The sequence below is a fragment of the Macrotis lagotis genome, chromosome X (genome assembly GCF_037893015.1).
Source record: "Macrotis lagotis isolate mMagLag1 chromosome X, bilby.v1.9.chrom.fasta, whole genome shotgun sequence".
Classification (NCBI taxonomy): domain Eukaryota; kingdom Metazoa; phylum Chordata; class Mammalia; order Peramelemorphia; family Peramelidae; genus Macrotis; species Macrotis lagotis.
In genome coordinates, this window is record NC_133666.1 from 618,268,823 (window position 1) to 618,285,935 (window position 17,113).

The 17,113-nt window shown below is 42.8% G+C and overlaps 1 protein-coding gene across 2 annotated transcripts in view; it reads right to left on the reverse strand.

Moving 5' to 3' along the window:
- Positions 1 to 17,113, reverse strand: part of ZC3H3 (zinc finger CCCH-type containing 3) — a 527,107-nt gene that overhangs the window by 12,952 nt on the left and 497,042 nt on the right. The window contains exons 11-12 of one of the 2 annotated variants that reach the window (XM_074202952.1): positions 13,724 to 13,974; positions 8,401 to 8,534 (exon numbers count right to left, since the gene is read on the reverse strand). In XM_074202952.1, coding sequence (XP_074059053.1) covers positions 8,401 to 8,534; positions 13,724 to 13,974 — 385 coding nt within the window. The remainder of the gene's footprint in view (positions 1 to 8,400; positions 8,535 to 13,723; positions 13,975 to 17,113) is intronic. The other variant, XM_074202953.1, reaches the window with a different exon arrangement.

The following is a 17,113-nucleotide window of genomic DNA, read 5'->3' on the forward strand; positions in this document are numbered from 1 at the left end:
GGATGAAGAAACTGAGGCAAAGAGGTGAAGTGACTTGCCAGGATCACAGAACTAAGGAAGTACCTGAGGCAGAATCTGAACTCAGGACTTCCTGAGTTCAGGTCCAGGACTCTATTCATTGAATAAATTAGCTGTTTGGAATTCAAAGTCCTTCATATCCGATCACCTTTGCCTTCCTCCACACCCCTTTCCAGTTTTCTTACACCTTACACCTTAATCTTTTTTGTTTAGATTTTTCAAGGCAATGGGGTTAAGTACCTTAATCTCTTAATGCCCCTCTCCCACACCGCCAACCTCTTTGATCCAGTGATACTGGCCTCCTCACTAGTCCCTGTTCTCCTGATTCCAGGCATTTCCTCCGGCTGTCCTGCATGCTTGGAATGCTCTCCTTATTGCCACCTCCTGGTTCCCCAGGTTTCCTTCAAGACCCAGTTAAAATCCCCCTTTCTCTAGGGACCCTTTCCCAGTGCTTTGCCCCTAGTGATTCTTTCTGATTTATCCTATAGGCGTCCTATCTGTCCATGGCTGCAACCCCCTTCAGGCAGGGATTATCTTTTCTTTATGTCCACATCACTTGATTTCTCACAACAAATGATTTCTTGGTAAAACCAGTAACTCATCATCCTCAGACAAGTTCCTTGATCTGTCATTGTGGTAAAGAGAGAAAACAACTGGATTTGAATTTAAAGACCTGGGTTCAAATCTAAGCTTTGTCATTAACTAGGTGTAACTGGACAAATCACCTACTCTGAAAGGTTGATCCTACAGATGTAACTTAGTTTTTGCTGACTGTAAAATCCTATGATTCTAGTTCCCATCTTTTAACTCTTGCCCATGCTGTTCCCTAACCCCATGATCCCTGGTCTTCCTACCCCATGTTTTCCTCTTCAGCTCTTTCCCACCATTCAAGATCCAGAATGCTCTCTCTCCTCTTTAGACCCCATGCTCCTCTGGGGACTCTTACTATCTTACATACTGGTCTCCTTGCTATCCTCCATTCTCTGAATTGTCCCCTTTCCAACTTCTAACTCTTAGAATTTCTAACTTGAAGACTCAGTTCACATGCCTCTTTCTCTGGGAGGACTTTCTTGGATTCCTTGACTGCTAGAGTAAATTCCCACCAAAGATACCCTCTATCAGCTCTATATCTTGTTCTGATACACACACACACACACACACACACACACACACACACACGAATGTAGATTGTTTCACTTTTTGTGTATATGGATCTCTAGCCCTTAGGACAGCAACTGACACAGAGTAAGCACTTAACAAGTATTTGCTGATTAATATATTGCATATATTAATGCCTCAGTTTCCATCTGTAAAATGAGGATAACATTTGCTCCTATCTATTCCATAGTTGTTGTTTCAAATAAGATAATATATATAAAAGTGTCTTGAAAATCTAAAGTGCTATATGAGTGAATACATGTGCAGCTGATTTTTATGAATTTTTATAAACTTCCATCATATGTGTGTGCATACTTGATGATAAGATGAAATTCAGTATGTAAAAGGTAAAGTCATACTTTAAAAAAAAATCCATGTCACAAGGACAAGATAAGGGAAGGGATGGTTCCCAAAGTTTGTCTGAAAAAGATTTAGGAATTTTAGGGATCTGTAAGCTCCATGTGAGCGAGCAGCTATATATGGTGGCTGCCCAAATAAGACAGAAACAGTTCCTTGGCATACATTCATTGGCTCTGAGCTTGCCTTCCCGACACTGTTCTCACAGGACCTCAACATTCTTTATCCCTTTAGTTAGCTAATCTTGCTTTCATCTTTTTGTACATGTTCTTATTAAAATCTGGGCTTATTAGAGAGCTCAGAATGAAGCTAAGCGAGCCACTTTTGTTTTGTACAGGAACCATTCACCACTGCATTAGCAGAATTTTATTCCCAAGCACTTTTGCTTCCTTGTGAGCTGACTACCCTTTTATATTTCAGACCATGGGATCATTTTGATTTTTCTTTTGAACTTTCATAAGTATAAAATACACTATACTCCTCAGATCACACCAGACCTTACCTTTTTAGTCACATATAAGCAAGATGTCATAGTCACTTTCTCCCAACATTTCTGTCCCTTCAAATTCGTCAACTAATTGAACCTTGGTAAGATAGATTAAGGTACAGAACAGGACTATACTTGGATGATTCCTTTGCCTTTTCAAAGATTAATATTCTTTTTTGTTTGTTTTTGCAAGGCAATTGGGTTAAGTGACTTGCCCAAGGTCACACAGCTAAGTTAATTATTGTATTTGAGGTTGAATTTGAACTCAGGTCCTCCAGACTCCAGGGCTGGTGCTCTATCCACTGCGCCACCTAGCTGCCCCCAAATATTAATATTCTAAATACCACTTCTGTCAAACTTACCCCAAGTCTCCTGAATATTTTTCCCATATTCCGGATGCAGCAGATATCAAGACAATCCCATTCCCTTACTCTTATAGTGTAGCTAAAAGTCACATGAACTTTTGGGGCATCCATGTCAAACTGCTGAGAGATGAGCTTTTAGTTCATTAAAATCCCCAGACCTTTATCATATGAACTGCTGTCCAGCTATTCAAATTCCAGTGAAAGTGGCAGCTATATGATTTATGAAAAGCAGTATTGTATGGTGGATGGAATATTGAATTTGGGATTAGGAAGACCCAAATCCAAATCTGGCCTTTCATACTAGATATGATTTACTTAACCACTCTGGGTCATAAGTTTCTGGGTTCTGACTTTTTCAATCCATTCAAAGTTATCAATGATTCCTTAACTGCAAACCTGGAGTTAAGATGGTCACTTTCCTAATGCTCATCCTTCTTGGCCTCTGCAGCATGTGACACTGTTAACTCTTGCTCCTTCCTGGTTCCACTCTCCCTATGTCTTGGATGACCCTGCCCACCTGGCTGCCCTTTCTCTTTTGCTAGCTTCATCCATGTGTCTCCCCAAGGCTCTGTCAAAAGCCCTCTTCTCTTTTCTCTCTCGACTATCACTTGGTGACCTCATCACCTTCTCTGACTTGAATTATCATTTCTGTACAGATGATTCCCTCTTAAGCACCAGTTTCACATCACCATCTATCTGTTGGACATTTCAAAACATAAGTCCCATCAGCATCTCAAAATCAACATAACCAAACATTACCAACCTGTACGTCTCCCAAATCTTCTTCTCTTCAGAATTTCTCTATTACACTTGATAACTGATGATTATCATTCTTTTGGCTACCTAGGTTCTTAACCTGGGTGTTATTCGCTTTTTCCTTCATCCCACAATTGTATCGTGTAAGTTCTTTCTCTACAACATCTCTTGCATGCATATTGTCATACCTTTCTAAGAGCCTTCTTCCTGCCTCAAACCCCTCCTCACTTCAATATATCCTTCACTCTGTTATCAAAGTGATTTTACCTGAAGTACAGGTAATAACCATGTCATTCCCCTGCTCAATAAAATCCAGTGGCTCCTTTTTACCTCCAGGATCAGAAATCAAGACTTTTGGCATTTAAAACTCTTTACAACCTTGCTCATTCCTATGTTTCCAACAATCTTGACTATCTCAGAGATACAACAATTTAAGAGTCAAAGAAGATAAGAAGGAAAATACAAGATACTTTAGCTTCTTAAAAGCTTTATCTGTGGATTAATTTGGTGATTTTTTCTCCATAGCACTGTGGTTCTAAAAAAGTGATGAGCTGGTATGACAATGGTACCACTGAAAGCAAAGTAGAACTGGCTCAAATACAAACTCCTGGCTGGAAGGTATGATATTCACCTCTGGTGAATCACCAGACATCAAAACCAGCAGAGATTTTCCTTCCCTTTGCCTGCTGCTAATACAAAATCAACCCTAGAGTCACTGAATGTTATAAGTATGGTGGAAATGATCACAGTTGTAGCCCTGGCCCCTCAGGGATCTCTTTTACTTTTTACTTTTACTTTTTCCCACCATTTTAAAGCTGATCTTGAAACTCTAGAGGCAGAAGGAGAGTTATGATAAAATATCACTTCTTCCCAAGTCTGAATAACAACTCCTCAGTTAGCTAGGGGTCCCATTTCCTAGCCCCTATGTGAGACCTGAGAAGGAAACAATAAAGATTTCAGGTTACCTCCAAAACAAAGTCATAAAAGTCACAAATGACTGCTTTTTCCCTTTCCCTTTCCTTCATTTAGGAGATTCTATCTTGAGCAGTTGGAGAAAACCCCAGGCAGAAAGGGAAAGAGACCAATCAAAACCATGAAGAAGTACTATAGAAATGAGTGATAATATGCATTTATGCTTATTTCTCCCTTCTCCAAAAGGCCCAGATCTGCTGTCCTTCTCATATCTAGTCTCCAGGGCTTCTGAGATCCTGAGATCCTGGGTATTCTTGTTCAAATCATGAGCAAATTTCTCTAAATTAATTATATTTCTGTGGTGCTTCAAGGTTTTCAAATTGCTTTCTAAATCTCATTTAATTATCACAAGACTCCTAGGAGTGAGGAAGGGCAAGTATTATTATTCCCATTTTATTGATAAGGACATTGAAACTCAGAAGTAAGGTGATTTGCCCAAGGTCAGACAGCAATAAGTGGCCCAGATGAGACTTATGCTTGGTCTTTTGATTCAAGTAGACTTTTTTCATGGGATTAGGCTGCCTTATATTGGTCTCCCAGAGATCAATTGAAATCAACTTTGGTTAGGAAATGGAGAGAAAGGAAGCAAACATCAAAGCCCAGAAGTGCTATGTTCTTGGGGCTGAGTCCTTTCCCAATGGTACTTGCAGCTAGGCCACAAAAAGGTCCAACTTGGGGCCATTGTCACTTCCACTGTAACCAGCACTTCTGAAGAGGTTTCTACTCTGTGGTAGAGCTTGGTTCCTTTCTCTGTGATTCTGAGATCATAAGTGTGGTCCCTTCTAGACCAGTGGTGCCCATTACCTTTGGAGCCAGTCTACTTGACTCCAATCAGTCCCTTTCTAGCAGTAGCAGCAGATTGCCCATTTTTCCTGCTACAAATCAATTTCCCTCACTCTGGGTTTCATTGTCATTTGTAAAATAAGGGAGGGAACATAGACAAAATGGTTTCTAAGAATCCTTCTGAGTCTAAACTTAAAGAATCTATGAATTCTCTCTCAAAACTCACACTACCCATTAACTTCAGTTCACTATGAACACAGAAATAATTGAAAGCTTCTAGGTTCAATGGTTCCACCAATTTGCCCTGGTTTAGATTCTAAACTCTGCTTCCTTAGGCTCTGAATCTTAGTCACTAAAAGTTTACATACAGTATAAAGATAGTTTATATTAATATCAATAAATAATTTCTACCAAAAAAGCCCCTGAACTCCAGTCTATTGATTCTTGGACCACACATAATTATGATAGGACCAAAGCAGTGAATTTGGAGTAACAAGGCTGGGATTTGAATTCTGGTTTTACCTCTTACTACATGCCCCATCTTGGATAAATTCCTTTCCTGTTGTGGGCATCAGTTTCCTTCTCTGCAGTTCAGATTTGAGAATCATAACAATTAGAGCTGGAAAGAACCCTAAAGAAAAAGCTTCTTTTTGCATAGATGAGGAAACTGAGGGTCAAAAAGGATCAATGACTTGCTCAAGATCCTATAGAATCTTGGGTCCCTTCCAGCTCCAAATCCTATGATCTGGTTTCCAAGCCTGCATTAAGTTAGAAATTGAAAAGCAGAAGGAGAAAGGCTGCTCAAGGAAGATATAATGAAAGTCAAGACTAGACAACTGACAGAAAGGAGATGAAAAACTTAACCAGATACAGACATAGATCACTCAAAACTCCAGCAGCTTGGAGCCACCAGAATTAGAATGAATAGCCTCATGGACTTCACTAGCTTCTGTGAGTCTCACTGTTTTAGAAGAGAGAATAAAAATTTGGTATGTGTCAGTTATCAGGTAGTCAAAGGAGCTCTTGACTGGAAATTTGGAGCCCCAAATGTTTGAAAGTGTCACACTGTAAAATCATGTCCAGATGGAGGAGTGGTAGTAACAAGCTTAAGGTTTTGGTAGAAAATAAACTTCAAGACTCTGACTTTGAGAAAGGATCTGTGCTATGTTGGGAAAAGTCAATGGCACAGGCCCTGGAGGCAGCTACCTGGGAGGATCAGAAAAACTAGGAAGCTTTCTCTTTGATGGCATGACTAAAAGCAGGGCACAGACTGAAAAGATGTACAGGGACAAAGAAAGTTAAGCTAGTTCACAGTTGTGTGTGTGTGTGTGTGTGTGTGTGTGTGTGTGTGTGTGTGTAAGTAGGGAAGGGGTATCCATTTCATTGGCAAATAGGAATTTTCCAAAATGAGAAGTTAAGAAATGAAAAAGCCCTTTTTTTGCAAGTGAATTATACAGACTCAGAAGAGTTCAGAATTCAGAGGAAACTCATCTAGTCTAACTTGTGCCTGAAGAGGAATCCTATCAACTAGTGTCTACTTTAAGACCTCTAAGGATGCCTATTTGTGGATGTTAAATTTGTGTTGGGAAATCTTTTTCTCATATATATATTTCCAAATATACCCCTCCATATCTTCTCCCTCTTGTTTTTAAAAGCTCTAAAGTCTAAATGATGGAGGTGAGCTCTGCCTGCCAATCAAAGGTTCAAATGCCTTCCACTACCCTAATACCTTCTGTGTCTCTCAATACTGCCTGTAGAGGTCAGAAAATGTTTCCCAACTAAATGGTTGTCAGATTCCTCCTTCATGTGGGAACAATCAGAAACTCACTCACTCTCATTCTCTTTTTCTTTCATCTGGCAGAGAGTAGTTACTCTCACTAGGAATAGAAAAAAAGTAATGAGTTGGAGAGTGCTCTAGAGAAAGGCTTGTGTGAGAGCTCTGTGAGAAGTTGTCTGATAGGAGGAAATTTTTTTCACCCTTTTCAGATAAATCACTTTTAACATCATGGATGATATGTTCTGCATTCAAACTTTTCACTTTTTCTGTTCCTACATGAACCTTATGGAATTTCAGAGTTGAAAGGCACTGGAGAGTCATCTAACTTCCTAAACAAGAATCCCCTCAGTGATATAACCATGATCTTGGTGAGACTAGTACATAGCACAGTGTCCCATGTGACAGGAACTCAGTTAATGTTTACTGGATTTCTTACATTGGTCTTTTCTACCCTGATAAGAGACTCCAATCAGAATGGGAAGGATCCTTGGAAATCTTTGAATAGTTTCTTCATTTTACAGATGGGTAACTGAAGTCCACAGAAGAAACAGGTTTTGCTTAGGGTCACAATGAGAGTCAGCGACAATGAGGGCTGAGGCCTATCTCTTGCCACTCTAGATTCAGGGTATTTTCCAGCCCACCACAGCTGTCTCTCTGGCAAAATCAGACTTTTAAGTGATGACCCTTTATGGGGGTTCAGGCAGAAGACAAAAGGGGTGGATTTTGCTTCCCATAACATTCCAAGGTCATGATGCTGATTCAAGTTGTCTTAAAAGTTAAAAGGTCACTGAGGGGGCAGAGACAGTGACCACATCTGAGTTTCTAAGATGTCTATTCCATTATAGGGAAAGTTTTATTGGGTGAAGTTGGACATGGGGCTGCTGGCCGATATATTGGTGAAAGGGATTAGCAACCTCACCTTATTGGTTGCAATTATAACAGAGGTAATTTTGAAGACTCTTACAAGTTCACCCACTTTGCATAAAAGAGAAAGGTAGTTTTTCCCTGTATTTAAATTTAAAATTTAAAAACATTAAAATTTTTAAAGCTTAAAAAAATCTTTTTAAGCCTCTATTAAATATGGGGAGTATAAACAAAGTTTTTGATTCAACTTTGTGAGGTTCCCTGTGGTAATGTGGGAACCTTGTCCAAGAACTTTAGTCCCTATTTTATGTATACCTAGCTCTTGGAGCTGAGATTCCTGGGGTCCTGGTTACAAGCCTAGGGGAACAGATACTTTCTCTCCAGGGTATGGAGTATGGAACACAGTCAAAGGGCATAGTTGGACAATGGAACAGAGAAATAGAGAAGGGAGGATATAGGGGCTTCATGTCCCTGATGAACAACCTATTAGGGTCTCTTGTATTCTTCTTTACCCATTCCCTCATTATTTCCCCCCTTTTTCTAAAAACCAATTTCTTTCTCTCATAATGTTGAGGGATTTAAAGCATTGGGGAATAAGGAAAAAATAAATTTTATACTGAACTCATGGTGGGGATGAAGGTGGAAAAGGACAAGGAACAAGACGATCCTGCCTAGCAGACAAGAGTCCCTGCCTAGTAGAAGTCACTGATCACTGTTGAGGGCTATGCTTCCAACTCCCTATTATCCCAGGAGAAAGATGCTGCAGATAATCCAAACCAGCACATGTTCTATCCCAAAGTCATTCCCATGGGATTCTGGGGTGCAACCCAGGGCAACATTTTTTTTTAAAGCAGCAGATTTACCCTCCTAATACTTCGTGGCTCAGGCTGGGGTTCCATTGAGTCTGCCTCCCCCAGGCCCACGGGGGCCGGGCGGTGAGAGTGCGCGGAACGGAGGCGGGGAGGCAACTTGGGCTCAAATGTTCGCCACAGATAACCTGCGAAGCAGATAACCGAGAGTCAACGGCCCCCTTGGCCCGTCCGCCTATCGAGGCCCACGGGTCAGCTGGCTCCTGCTCCAGTCTACTGGGGCACTCACCGCGCCCCTTCCGGCTCTCTGCACCTTATTCTTCCCCACCCACAGTGACTTAGAACCCTGTGTCAACAGCTCACCTACAGGGCGACTCACGCAAAGGCTTCCCTCCACCCCAGTGAAGTCCTTCAAAGCTGGCCAAAAAAGGCTCCCCCAAATACCTTCTGACCTGCTTCTCCACCTACTGTCTTGGAACCCATCTCTGGAAGAGAAGCTCTTCCTTTTTCCTGAGGTGATGGTGGTCTAAAATAATCTATCCCTGTTAGCAGGGGAGCAAGGCTATACTGAATCCCAAGGCACCCTGAAGTGAGTGTCCTGGGACAGTCCTCATTATTACATACATTTCCCAGAAACACTGCCTCTCCTAGCCCCACCTTCTGTTTTTTTCTGGTGCTGGATCATGGGCTAGAGGGATTTCTTTTAGCAAAATCCTACCTACCCTCCCACACCCATCTCCCCCCACCCCTAAAAAGAATAAAAGTGCCCTGGGAGCCAATTGATCAAGACTTGACTATCTCCTATTGGCTTCTTCTTGAGGATGAGGGCACCTGAAGAGGGTCAGGAGGGGGTTCAAGTCCTTATCTTCTAGACAGACCTCTGGGTGCATGTGGACACTCCCTAGGGGAGCAGACAGATGAGAGACAGAAGTATGACTTCTGTCAGCAAGTCCCCACGGGACTCAGTTTCCCCATTTGTCAGATCCTTTGCTCTGTTCTCTCCCTAAGATGACAGCTCAAAGTCCTCTCTGGAGGAACAGATGTCCAGAAAGGGGAAGGAACTTGTTTAATGTTTCATAGTTTGTAAGCAGCAGAGTGGAGATTTGAACCTAAGCCCTCTGAATCTAAATCTAAAGGGAAGGGGGGGGGGAACCAAAAGGTGGGGTATCTTCAGATCCACAGTCATCCTCCTTCACCACTCCCATGCTGGCTTATGAGGAGAAAGGGGGAGAGAAAAGAGGAGGAGGGTAAGGGAGGGAGCAAGAGAGTAGGGGAGGGGAGAGAAAAAGGGGGGAGGGGGAGAGAAAGAGGGGGAAGGTGGGAGGGTGGGAGAGAGAGAGAGAGAGAGAAACAGACAGACAGAGACAGAGAGACACAGAGACAGAGACAGAGACAGAGACAGAGAAAGACAGGCCATAAGACCAAGGGATTGGATGAAACCTTAGAGATCATCTGGCTGTACTTCATCATTTTAGAGAAGAGGAAACTGAGGTCCAAGAAGTGACAGGCTGTGCCCAGGGTCAGAAAGTGACAAGTAACAGAGCCAGGATTTTAACCCAAGCCGACTGGCTTTACATTCTGTATTTTTCTTATTGTCCCACACTTTCCTTAAATCAGTTCCCTTTTTGCCTCCTGGGAAAGGACCCTTGAGGAAGAGTCCCCCATCTCCACTCCTAGAGTGCCTGTCCCTCCATACACACAGCCAGGGGTTTGAACAGCCAGAAGGGAGGAAAGGTATCCCTGAAGGATTGGGCTGGGTTCCTTTTAGGATAAGACTTAGGGGCTACAGCCTCATCCAGATGGAGGCAGCTGTACAGTGGCCCTTGGGTCCCATGAGCAGACAGCACTGCCTCCTCAGCAGGTAAAAAGCGCTCTAGGATCGCAGGGTTTATAGTTTGAAGAGGCTTTAAAGATAATCAAGTCCAACCCCTTCATTTTACACAGTGGGAAACTGAGGCCCAGAAAATGAAAGGTGATTAGGGTCACAAGTGAATACCTGGCAGGTCTGCTGACCTGATTCTCTGGGCTGGGGACGGGGAAGAGGAGAGGGGTCTAGTGAGTGAAGCGGAGGACAAGAAAATAGGTGGCAGAGCCTCCAAAAAGTTCGCCCTCCAGAAGCAGAGGCTGTAAACAAACTAGAGGCAGCCGCCCCTCTGCCTGAATTTGCCAAAGCGAGTGTTTGAGCGTGCTCAGCGGAGCTGTTAAAAAAGGCTGTAGCGAGCATCTTCCATTAACGTTACGACCGTGAAATATGACAATAAAATGATAGCCGTATGGTCGCAAATTTGCAGCCCGCCGAGTTGCTCGGGGTTTATCGTCACTCAAACGTGCAGAGAGCTGTAAAATGTTTACAGAAAGGGTCGTTTGCGGCCATAAAATCCTCCTTTCTCTCCTAAACAAGGCTGAGTGGAGCCATTTACCAAGCCCCAAATGTTCATCGGGGGAGAGGGAAACATCTGTTCTCTCCAGGAGTTTTCAGTGATCTTCTCGAACAAATTAACTAAAATGGGTGCTTTCTAATTAAATTAGCCCTCGCCTGGAATGGCTGGCGTTGGTGCGGCTGGGTACGATTAGCGCACAGAGCACATGGGCGGCTTAATGGGAAGGTGAAATATGGAAACGCTTGCTACCTGCTGTGCCCGGCCCACCCACGCCCCTGCTCCCTGGTCTAGGGGCTCACCCGAGGAGAGACACACATAGGACAGCACCTGAGCCCTTCTAGCCTCCTCCTTTGGTGCCACTTTCTCCTCTCAAGGCCACTGCTTACAATCAGCCATACCAGTCCAAGTCTCTCAGTTGTCACATGAGAAGATGCTCACTCCTCCCTCAGTTCCATTACTCCAGAGAATAAGTGCACATGTGTACAACCCCTCTCTCCCTCACACATGTGTAGACAGACATACCTATGATTAGCACATGCAATACCTGCACAGACACACCCACATTCATGTCTCTAAGCAAGTTCACTCTCAGTTGTTTTTGCCCCCAAGTTTGAAATGGTCTCCTCTAACCTCAGTCTCCTTAAAGGAAGGTTCTAGCATTCCTTCAAGGCCCTAATCAGGTGCCACATCTTCCATGAAGCCTTCTTTCATCTCCTGTGTAAAAAAGAATTCTCCCATCTCAAGTTTTTCATGGTACTTTGTCCCTACCTTGTATATACTTACTTGTATACATGTTATATCTTCCCTATTAGACTGTAAACTCCCGCAGGGCAGTGGCTGTCATTCTTCATCTTTCATAGGATCATAGGATTTAGGACTGGATAGGACCTTAGAAATCATCTAGTCCAATCTCATTTTACAGATGAGGAAACTGAGGCCCAGAGAGGTTATGTGATTTGCCACAGTAAGGTAGGCAGTAAGAAGCAGTGGGTTCAAACCCAGGTCCTCTGACTCAAGTTCACCTTCCACTACATCATGCTGCCTCCTATTGCCCTGGACAAAGGGCAATACACAAATCACATAGTAGGACCTCAATAAATATGTATTGAACATAACAGAATTAATTCCCCAAGAGAGAAGGCCAGATGGGGCTATTAGGCTGGGAATTCCAGGGCATCCAGGCAGGGCCCTGGCCAGGGAAGCTGAGCAGCATTGGAGCCAAAGGGAGGTGGGTCACAGGGATCCTTCAGATTGGGCTAGATCCTTGGAGTTCTTACCAGGGTTGAGCTCTAGATGTCCAACCCTTAGGAATAGACTTCCAGTCCTGTGGAAGACTTGGCTGCTCTTCTAGTACCTTCAGCAGGGACACCCCTAGGTAGAGAAGTCTGGTTTCCTAGCTATAGGCCCCTCTAGAGAGCTTTGCCTGAATCCAGTCCTAAAATCTATGGGCATCAGCACAAAGTTCTCTTCCCCTCCTCTCAATTAACTAGTCTCTATCAACCCTTTCCCTTCACATCTATTCAAATACTAGAAATAAGGCCTTGCTTTCAGAGATTCCCCGGTCTAAGGGGTAGACATAGCCCTTGCCCTCATGGAGCCCCGCTAGAAGTTTGGGATCCAACAACCCCCTATGCCTCTCCCTTTTCATAGGCAGCTTTGTACTATTGTTGTTCAGTCATTTAATTGATTCTGACTCTTCATGACCCTGTGGGACCACCACATACCAATACTGCCCATGGGGTTTTCTTGGCAAAAACACTGAAGCAGTTTGACATTTCCTTCTCCAGAAAAGACTGAGACAAAGAAAGTTAAGTGAGTGATTTGCCCACAATCACCCAGTTAGTAAGTGTCTGAGGCCTGACTCCAGGCCCAGCACTCTTGCTCCTAAGCCCCCAGCCTGCTTTGTACTACAAGCTATGTTTGGACTCTTAAGTTCCTTGAGGGCAGAGACTAGACCTTATAAATTTTTGCTTTGCCTTCAGAGTTTGGCACAAGGCCTGGCACATAGCACGTATTACTGAGTTTGTTGAATATTTGAATAAATGATCAAGAAGACTTGCTAATAATTATGTAGTTCTCTTTACTCCCTTCCCCCAGCAGTACTACCCTGGGCAGAGATTACTTACCTAATAATCTATTTCATCCTAGAAGTCTCCCCCCAGCCTTTTCAATCTCCCTACCTATTTTCCATGCAAAGGTCTGAAGAGAAAGTCTGCTTAACTGAATGAAAAAGTGTGTGCACTTCTGCTTTCCATTCTGAGAAATGGAAGCTGAGGACCCCCTGGATCAGGAAGAGAGCTGATCTCTCTCTCTCTCTTCCCTTTTGAAAGGAACCAAAGGACAGGGTCTCTCTCTCTCCCTCCAATCTTGAGATTCCTAAGGACAAGACTAAAAGACTTGAACAGAGAAAGTAACTGACACTGGGCAAGTAGGTCATTAAGGTCTGAGAGGGGAAGACATCACTGTTACCTCTGCTTACCTGAACTGTAAACACAGACCTTCCCTGCCCCCAGGGAGCCCCTGCTCTGAGGAGGAGACAATATCTATTTTGTGGGAGCTCCTCACTAGAAGCATTCTCCTTCCTTCGAATCTCTATAGGATTTTGATAATTCCCACTCTATGACTCTTATTGTTTACCTTGTTATATTTTATCAGTCATCTATCCCACCACTAAATGGTAAACTCCATGAGGGCAGGGCCAAGACTTAGCTAACTTTTGTATCTTAGAAAGTATCAGGCACAGTTTTCAGTGCACAGTGAAATATTAGTAGTTGAAATCTCAGTCCCATATCCCAGAGCCTGACCACCACATTCCTGCTTATGGGTAGAAAGAAGGTAGATATCCCCGTCTTCAGTTAGGCACTTTTATGAGAAGTATGGAAGTTGTGTTGAGGACAAAGTCAGAAATGGGAGATGGGGGAGGGAGGGACACCACAGCTAGGGAGGAGGGAATTCATGGTGTGTTCCACAACTACCCTGGGTACCCCAAGTCCTACCCGTCTCCTCTTTGGCTGGGCTCTTCCTACGTGCTCGGGAAGCCGAGTGGCCCCGAGGGCTAGATGAAGACTGCAAAGAGATGTAGGAGGGCAGCTTGGAGAGGTTCCTGGAACCTGATGCCTCCATGTTCCCTTCCTGTAGCTCCTCTACATCTGATGATGCTGAGGAGGAAGATGTTGATGATGACAGGAAAGAAGAGGAGGAGGAACTGGAGGTATTCTTGGTCTGTGACTTCGGAGATGTGAACTTCCTGTGGAGAAAACAGTGCAGTGAGCAATGAGGACAAGGCCTGGGAAGAGTGAAATAAAATCAAGATCCTTCTTTTCAGGAGGCTAGGTGGCATAGTAGATAAAGCACTGGCCTTGGAGTCAGGAGTACCTGGGTTCAAATCCGGTCTCAGACACTTAATGATGACCTAGCTGTGTGGTCTTGGGCAAGCCACTTAACCCCATTGCCTTGGAAAAAACCTAAAAAAAAAAGATCCTTCTTTTCTTGCCTTTCAGATGGCTTTGGGAAATCTCCATATTCCTTTTCTTTCAGGAAGATTCAGAACTTGGAAGACCCTTAATCCTACATCCCTCATTTAAAAAGAAAAAAGATTCAGAGAAAAACAAGACCTCAAAGAGAGTAAAGAGTTGATTTCAAGTTTTCTGCCCCCCAAATACTTCATTAGTTTCTCTTTACCTTGATCTTGTGATTTTTGTATCTCTCATTTGTTGTTGTTTTGTGAGGGGTTAGTCATCAAGTCACTTTGTTAGGGCAGAGTTTGGATTGCCATTTTCTTCTCCAGTTCATTCTACAGATGAGGAATTGAGGCAAACAGGGTGAAGTAACTTACAGATAGTAAGGGTATGAGGCTGGATTGAACTCATGAAGAAGAGTCTTCCTGATTCTGGATTGAGCACTCTATCCACTGCACCTCCTGGCTGTCTCTTATTCCCAATCTCCAAATTATGCTCTTTTTCCTAACCTCATCCTTAACTACACGGAGTTCCCAAACTAAAGAAAAAGACTTTGATGCTGATGTTCAAAGCCTCCCCTGTTCGCTCTAGATTCATGTTTTCTTTGATCTAGGTTCTTCTGAATTCATGATGATGAAGAGTTTTCATGAAGATTATAGACTTTTAATGTCTGTTGTGGCTGAAAAACTCACTCCCCAGTGGTCAACTTACTGAAGAACTTTTCTATGCTTTGCTAGGCTGATACTTGGATGGTGAATACACTATCCATCATTAAGCCTTTTTAGTTTAGAAGACCTAGTCAGAGCTTTTGCTTTTGATGGCAGTTTTTGAAGCCAGGTTCCCTTATATTTTGGAGGAGGCTTTTAATGGATGTACTCAGTATACAGTTATTAAGTAAACTGAATGAAAAAAAAAACAGCAACTGAGTTAGAATTTATTTGAAGGATGGAGACATGGAAGAAGACCCTGTAGGGAAGTAGTATGGACATTGGTTTGGAGATGAGAAAGACTAATATATCTTTGTGAAATAAAAAGTAGTTTATTTTGGCTAGAGACAAATGAAGTAGATTTAAGGAACAATGGGACTTAAAAGTAGAAAGGTACTGTATGTAGGTTAGTACCAGAGCCCTATGGACTTTAAATGACAAAATAATGAATCCAGATTTTATCTTGCAGGGCTATTTTAAAGGAGAGTCACCACTACCATCACTGTCTTTAAATGTATATTCCATACTATAGTTTCCAAAATGTTTTCACATTCATTTTTACAATAGCCTTGGGAAAGGGACAGCGCAGGGACTGTAATCACCTTAAGTAAATGAGAAAACGTATTCAGAGGAAGGCAATGTTTCTGGATCGTGGGTATGTAGTAGAAAGGGGGATGTTTATAGTATGACTCCAAGGTGTAAGGATGTGAAACCTATTTCACTATTCCTTACCTCAACTTGGTCCAGAGAGTGACCTGGCACAGGTTTATAGTAGGCAAAGGGGTTGGTTCCAAAATCTAGCACTTTCTAATTTCCAAGTCAGACTTGTTGGCACAAGTTTAAGCAAAAACAGTAGTCAACTCTAGCTAGGAACAGAGGTGGTTAACACTCAAGAGTGAGGGCCAGCTTCCTTGTGACTGGGCATTCATCAATAATGCCTCTTGGAGCAGCTATGATCTTGAGTAAGTGCTTCTGGGAGCAGTCATCCTAACCCTTTGCTCCCTTGGTGAAAGCAGTGCATGAAATTTCATCTACATATGAGCACTTGGGAGAGTGGACCCATGACTGATCTCTTTGAACCTCAGGCTCCTCATTGACAAAATAGAGAGAGTGCTTAAAACCCACCAGTGCCTACAGCTAATGTAAGGCAAGCATATTCAAGTTCCAAATGAATGTTAGAGTTCTTATTTTTTCCAGCTAAAGTCATTACTCCTCTCTGAGGAAGGAGAAAGTAGAGGAAGGAAGAGCTTGTAGGAGAGGATCCAGCTCTAGAATGTTGACTCACCTCTGGCTGGAAGGGACCTTAAAGGGCAACATTTTTTGTTTTTGTTTTTCCAAGGCAGTGTGTTTCAATGACTTGCCCAAGGTCCTATGGCTAGATATTTATTAAGTGTCTGAGGCTAGATTTGAACTTTGGTTCTTCTGACTCAGAGCTGATGCTCTATCCACTGAATAACCTAGCTGCGCCAGAGCAACATTTTACAGATGAGGAAACTGAGATACAGAGAGGCAAAGTGACTTGATGAGTCCAGTTAAGTGGTACAGTCAAATTTGAGCCCAAGGCTCCAGGTTTTCCATTCATCTATAAATGAGGGCTCAAAGGATTAGTTTCTTGGGATCAGGGAATGGTAAGGAAGGCAATCTCGGGTACAAGGTGGGAAAAGGCAGCAAGAAAACCAGGAAAGCTCCACTGAACTGCTTGAAGTACCTGCTCATTCACCTCTCCCTTGATCATCAGGAGGATTTGGGCTCTACTCGCTCTGAACAAGCCTAGAGATCAGTCCAAGGCACTCAGTTGGGTTGCTTTCCACTGAATACAAGGCTCAGGCAGCTCTACAGATTCAGACAGGGTTTAGGGATAGTCTCTTTCATGGTCCAATCATGGGAAGAAAAGTTATGCCTCCAAAGGTCAGAAGATTTAAATTAGTAAAGGGCCCCAGAAATAATTGAGTCTAATATACTACTTTTATAAATGGAGGAAATTGAAGTCCAAAGAAGGAAAAAAAATGTATCAGGCTGCATCCCTACATATATCAGATTTTTCCAATTTATTTATCAATTTTGCTGATTCTCTCCCCTCCCCCTTCCTTCTTTCTCATTTCTTTCTTTCTTTTTAAAATCTTTGTTATAAGGGATTGTTCTCTGGCAAAAGGAAAAAGGATGGGATACAAGAAGAAATTTATATGACATGAAACCAAAATATATCAATAATATTTTTAAA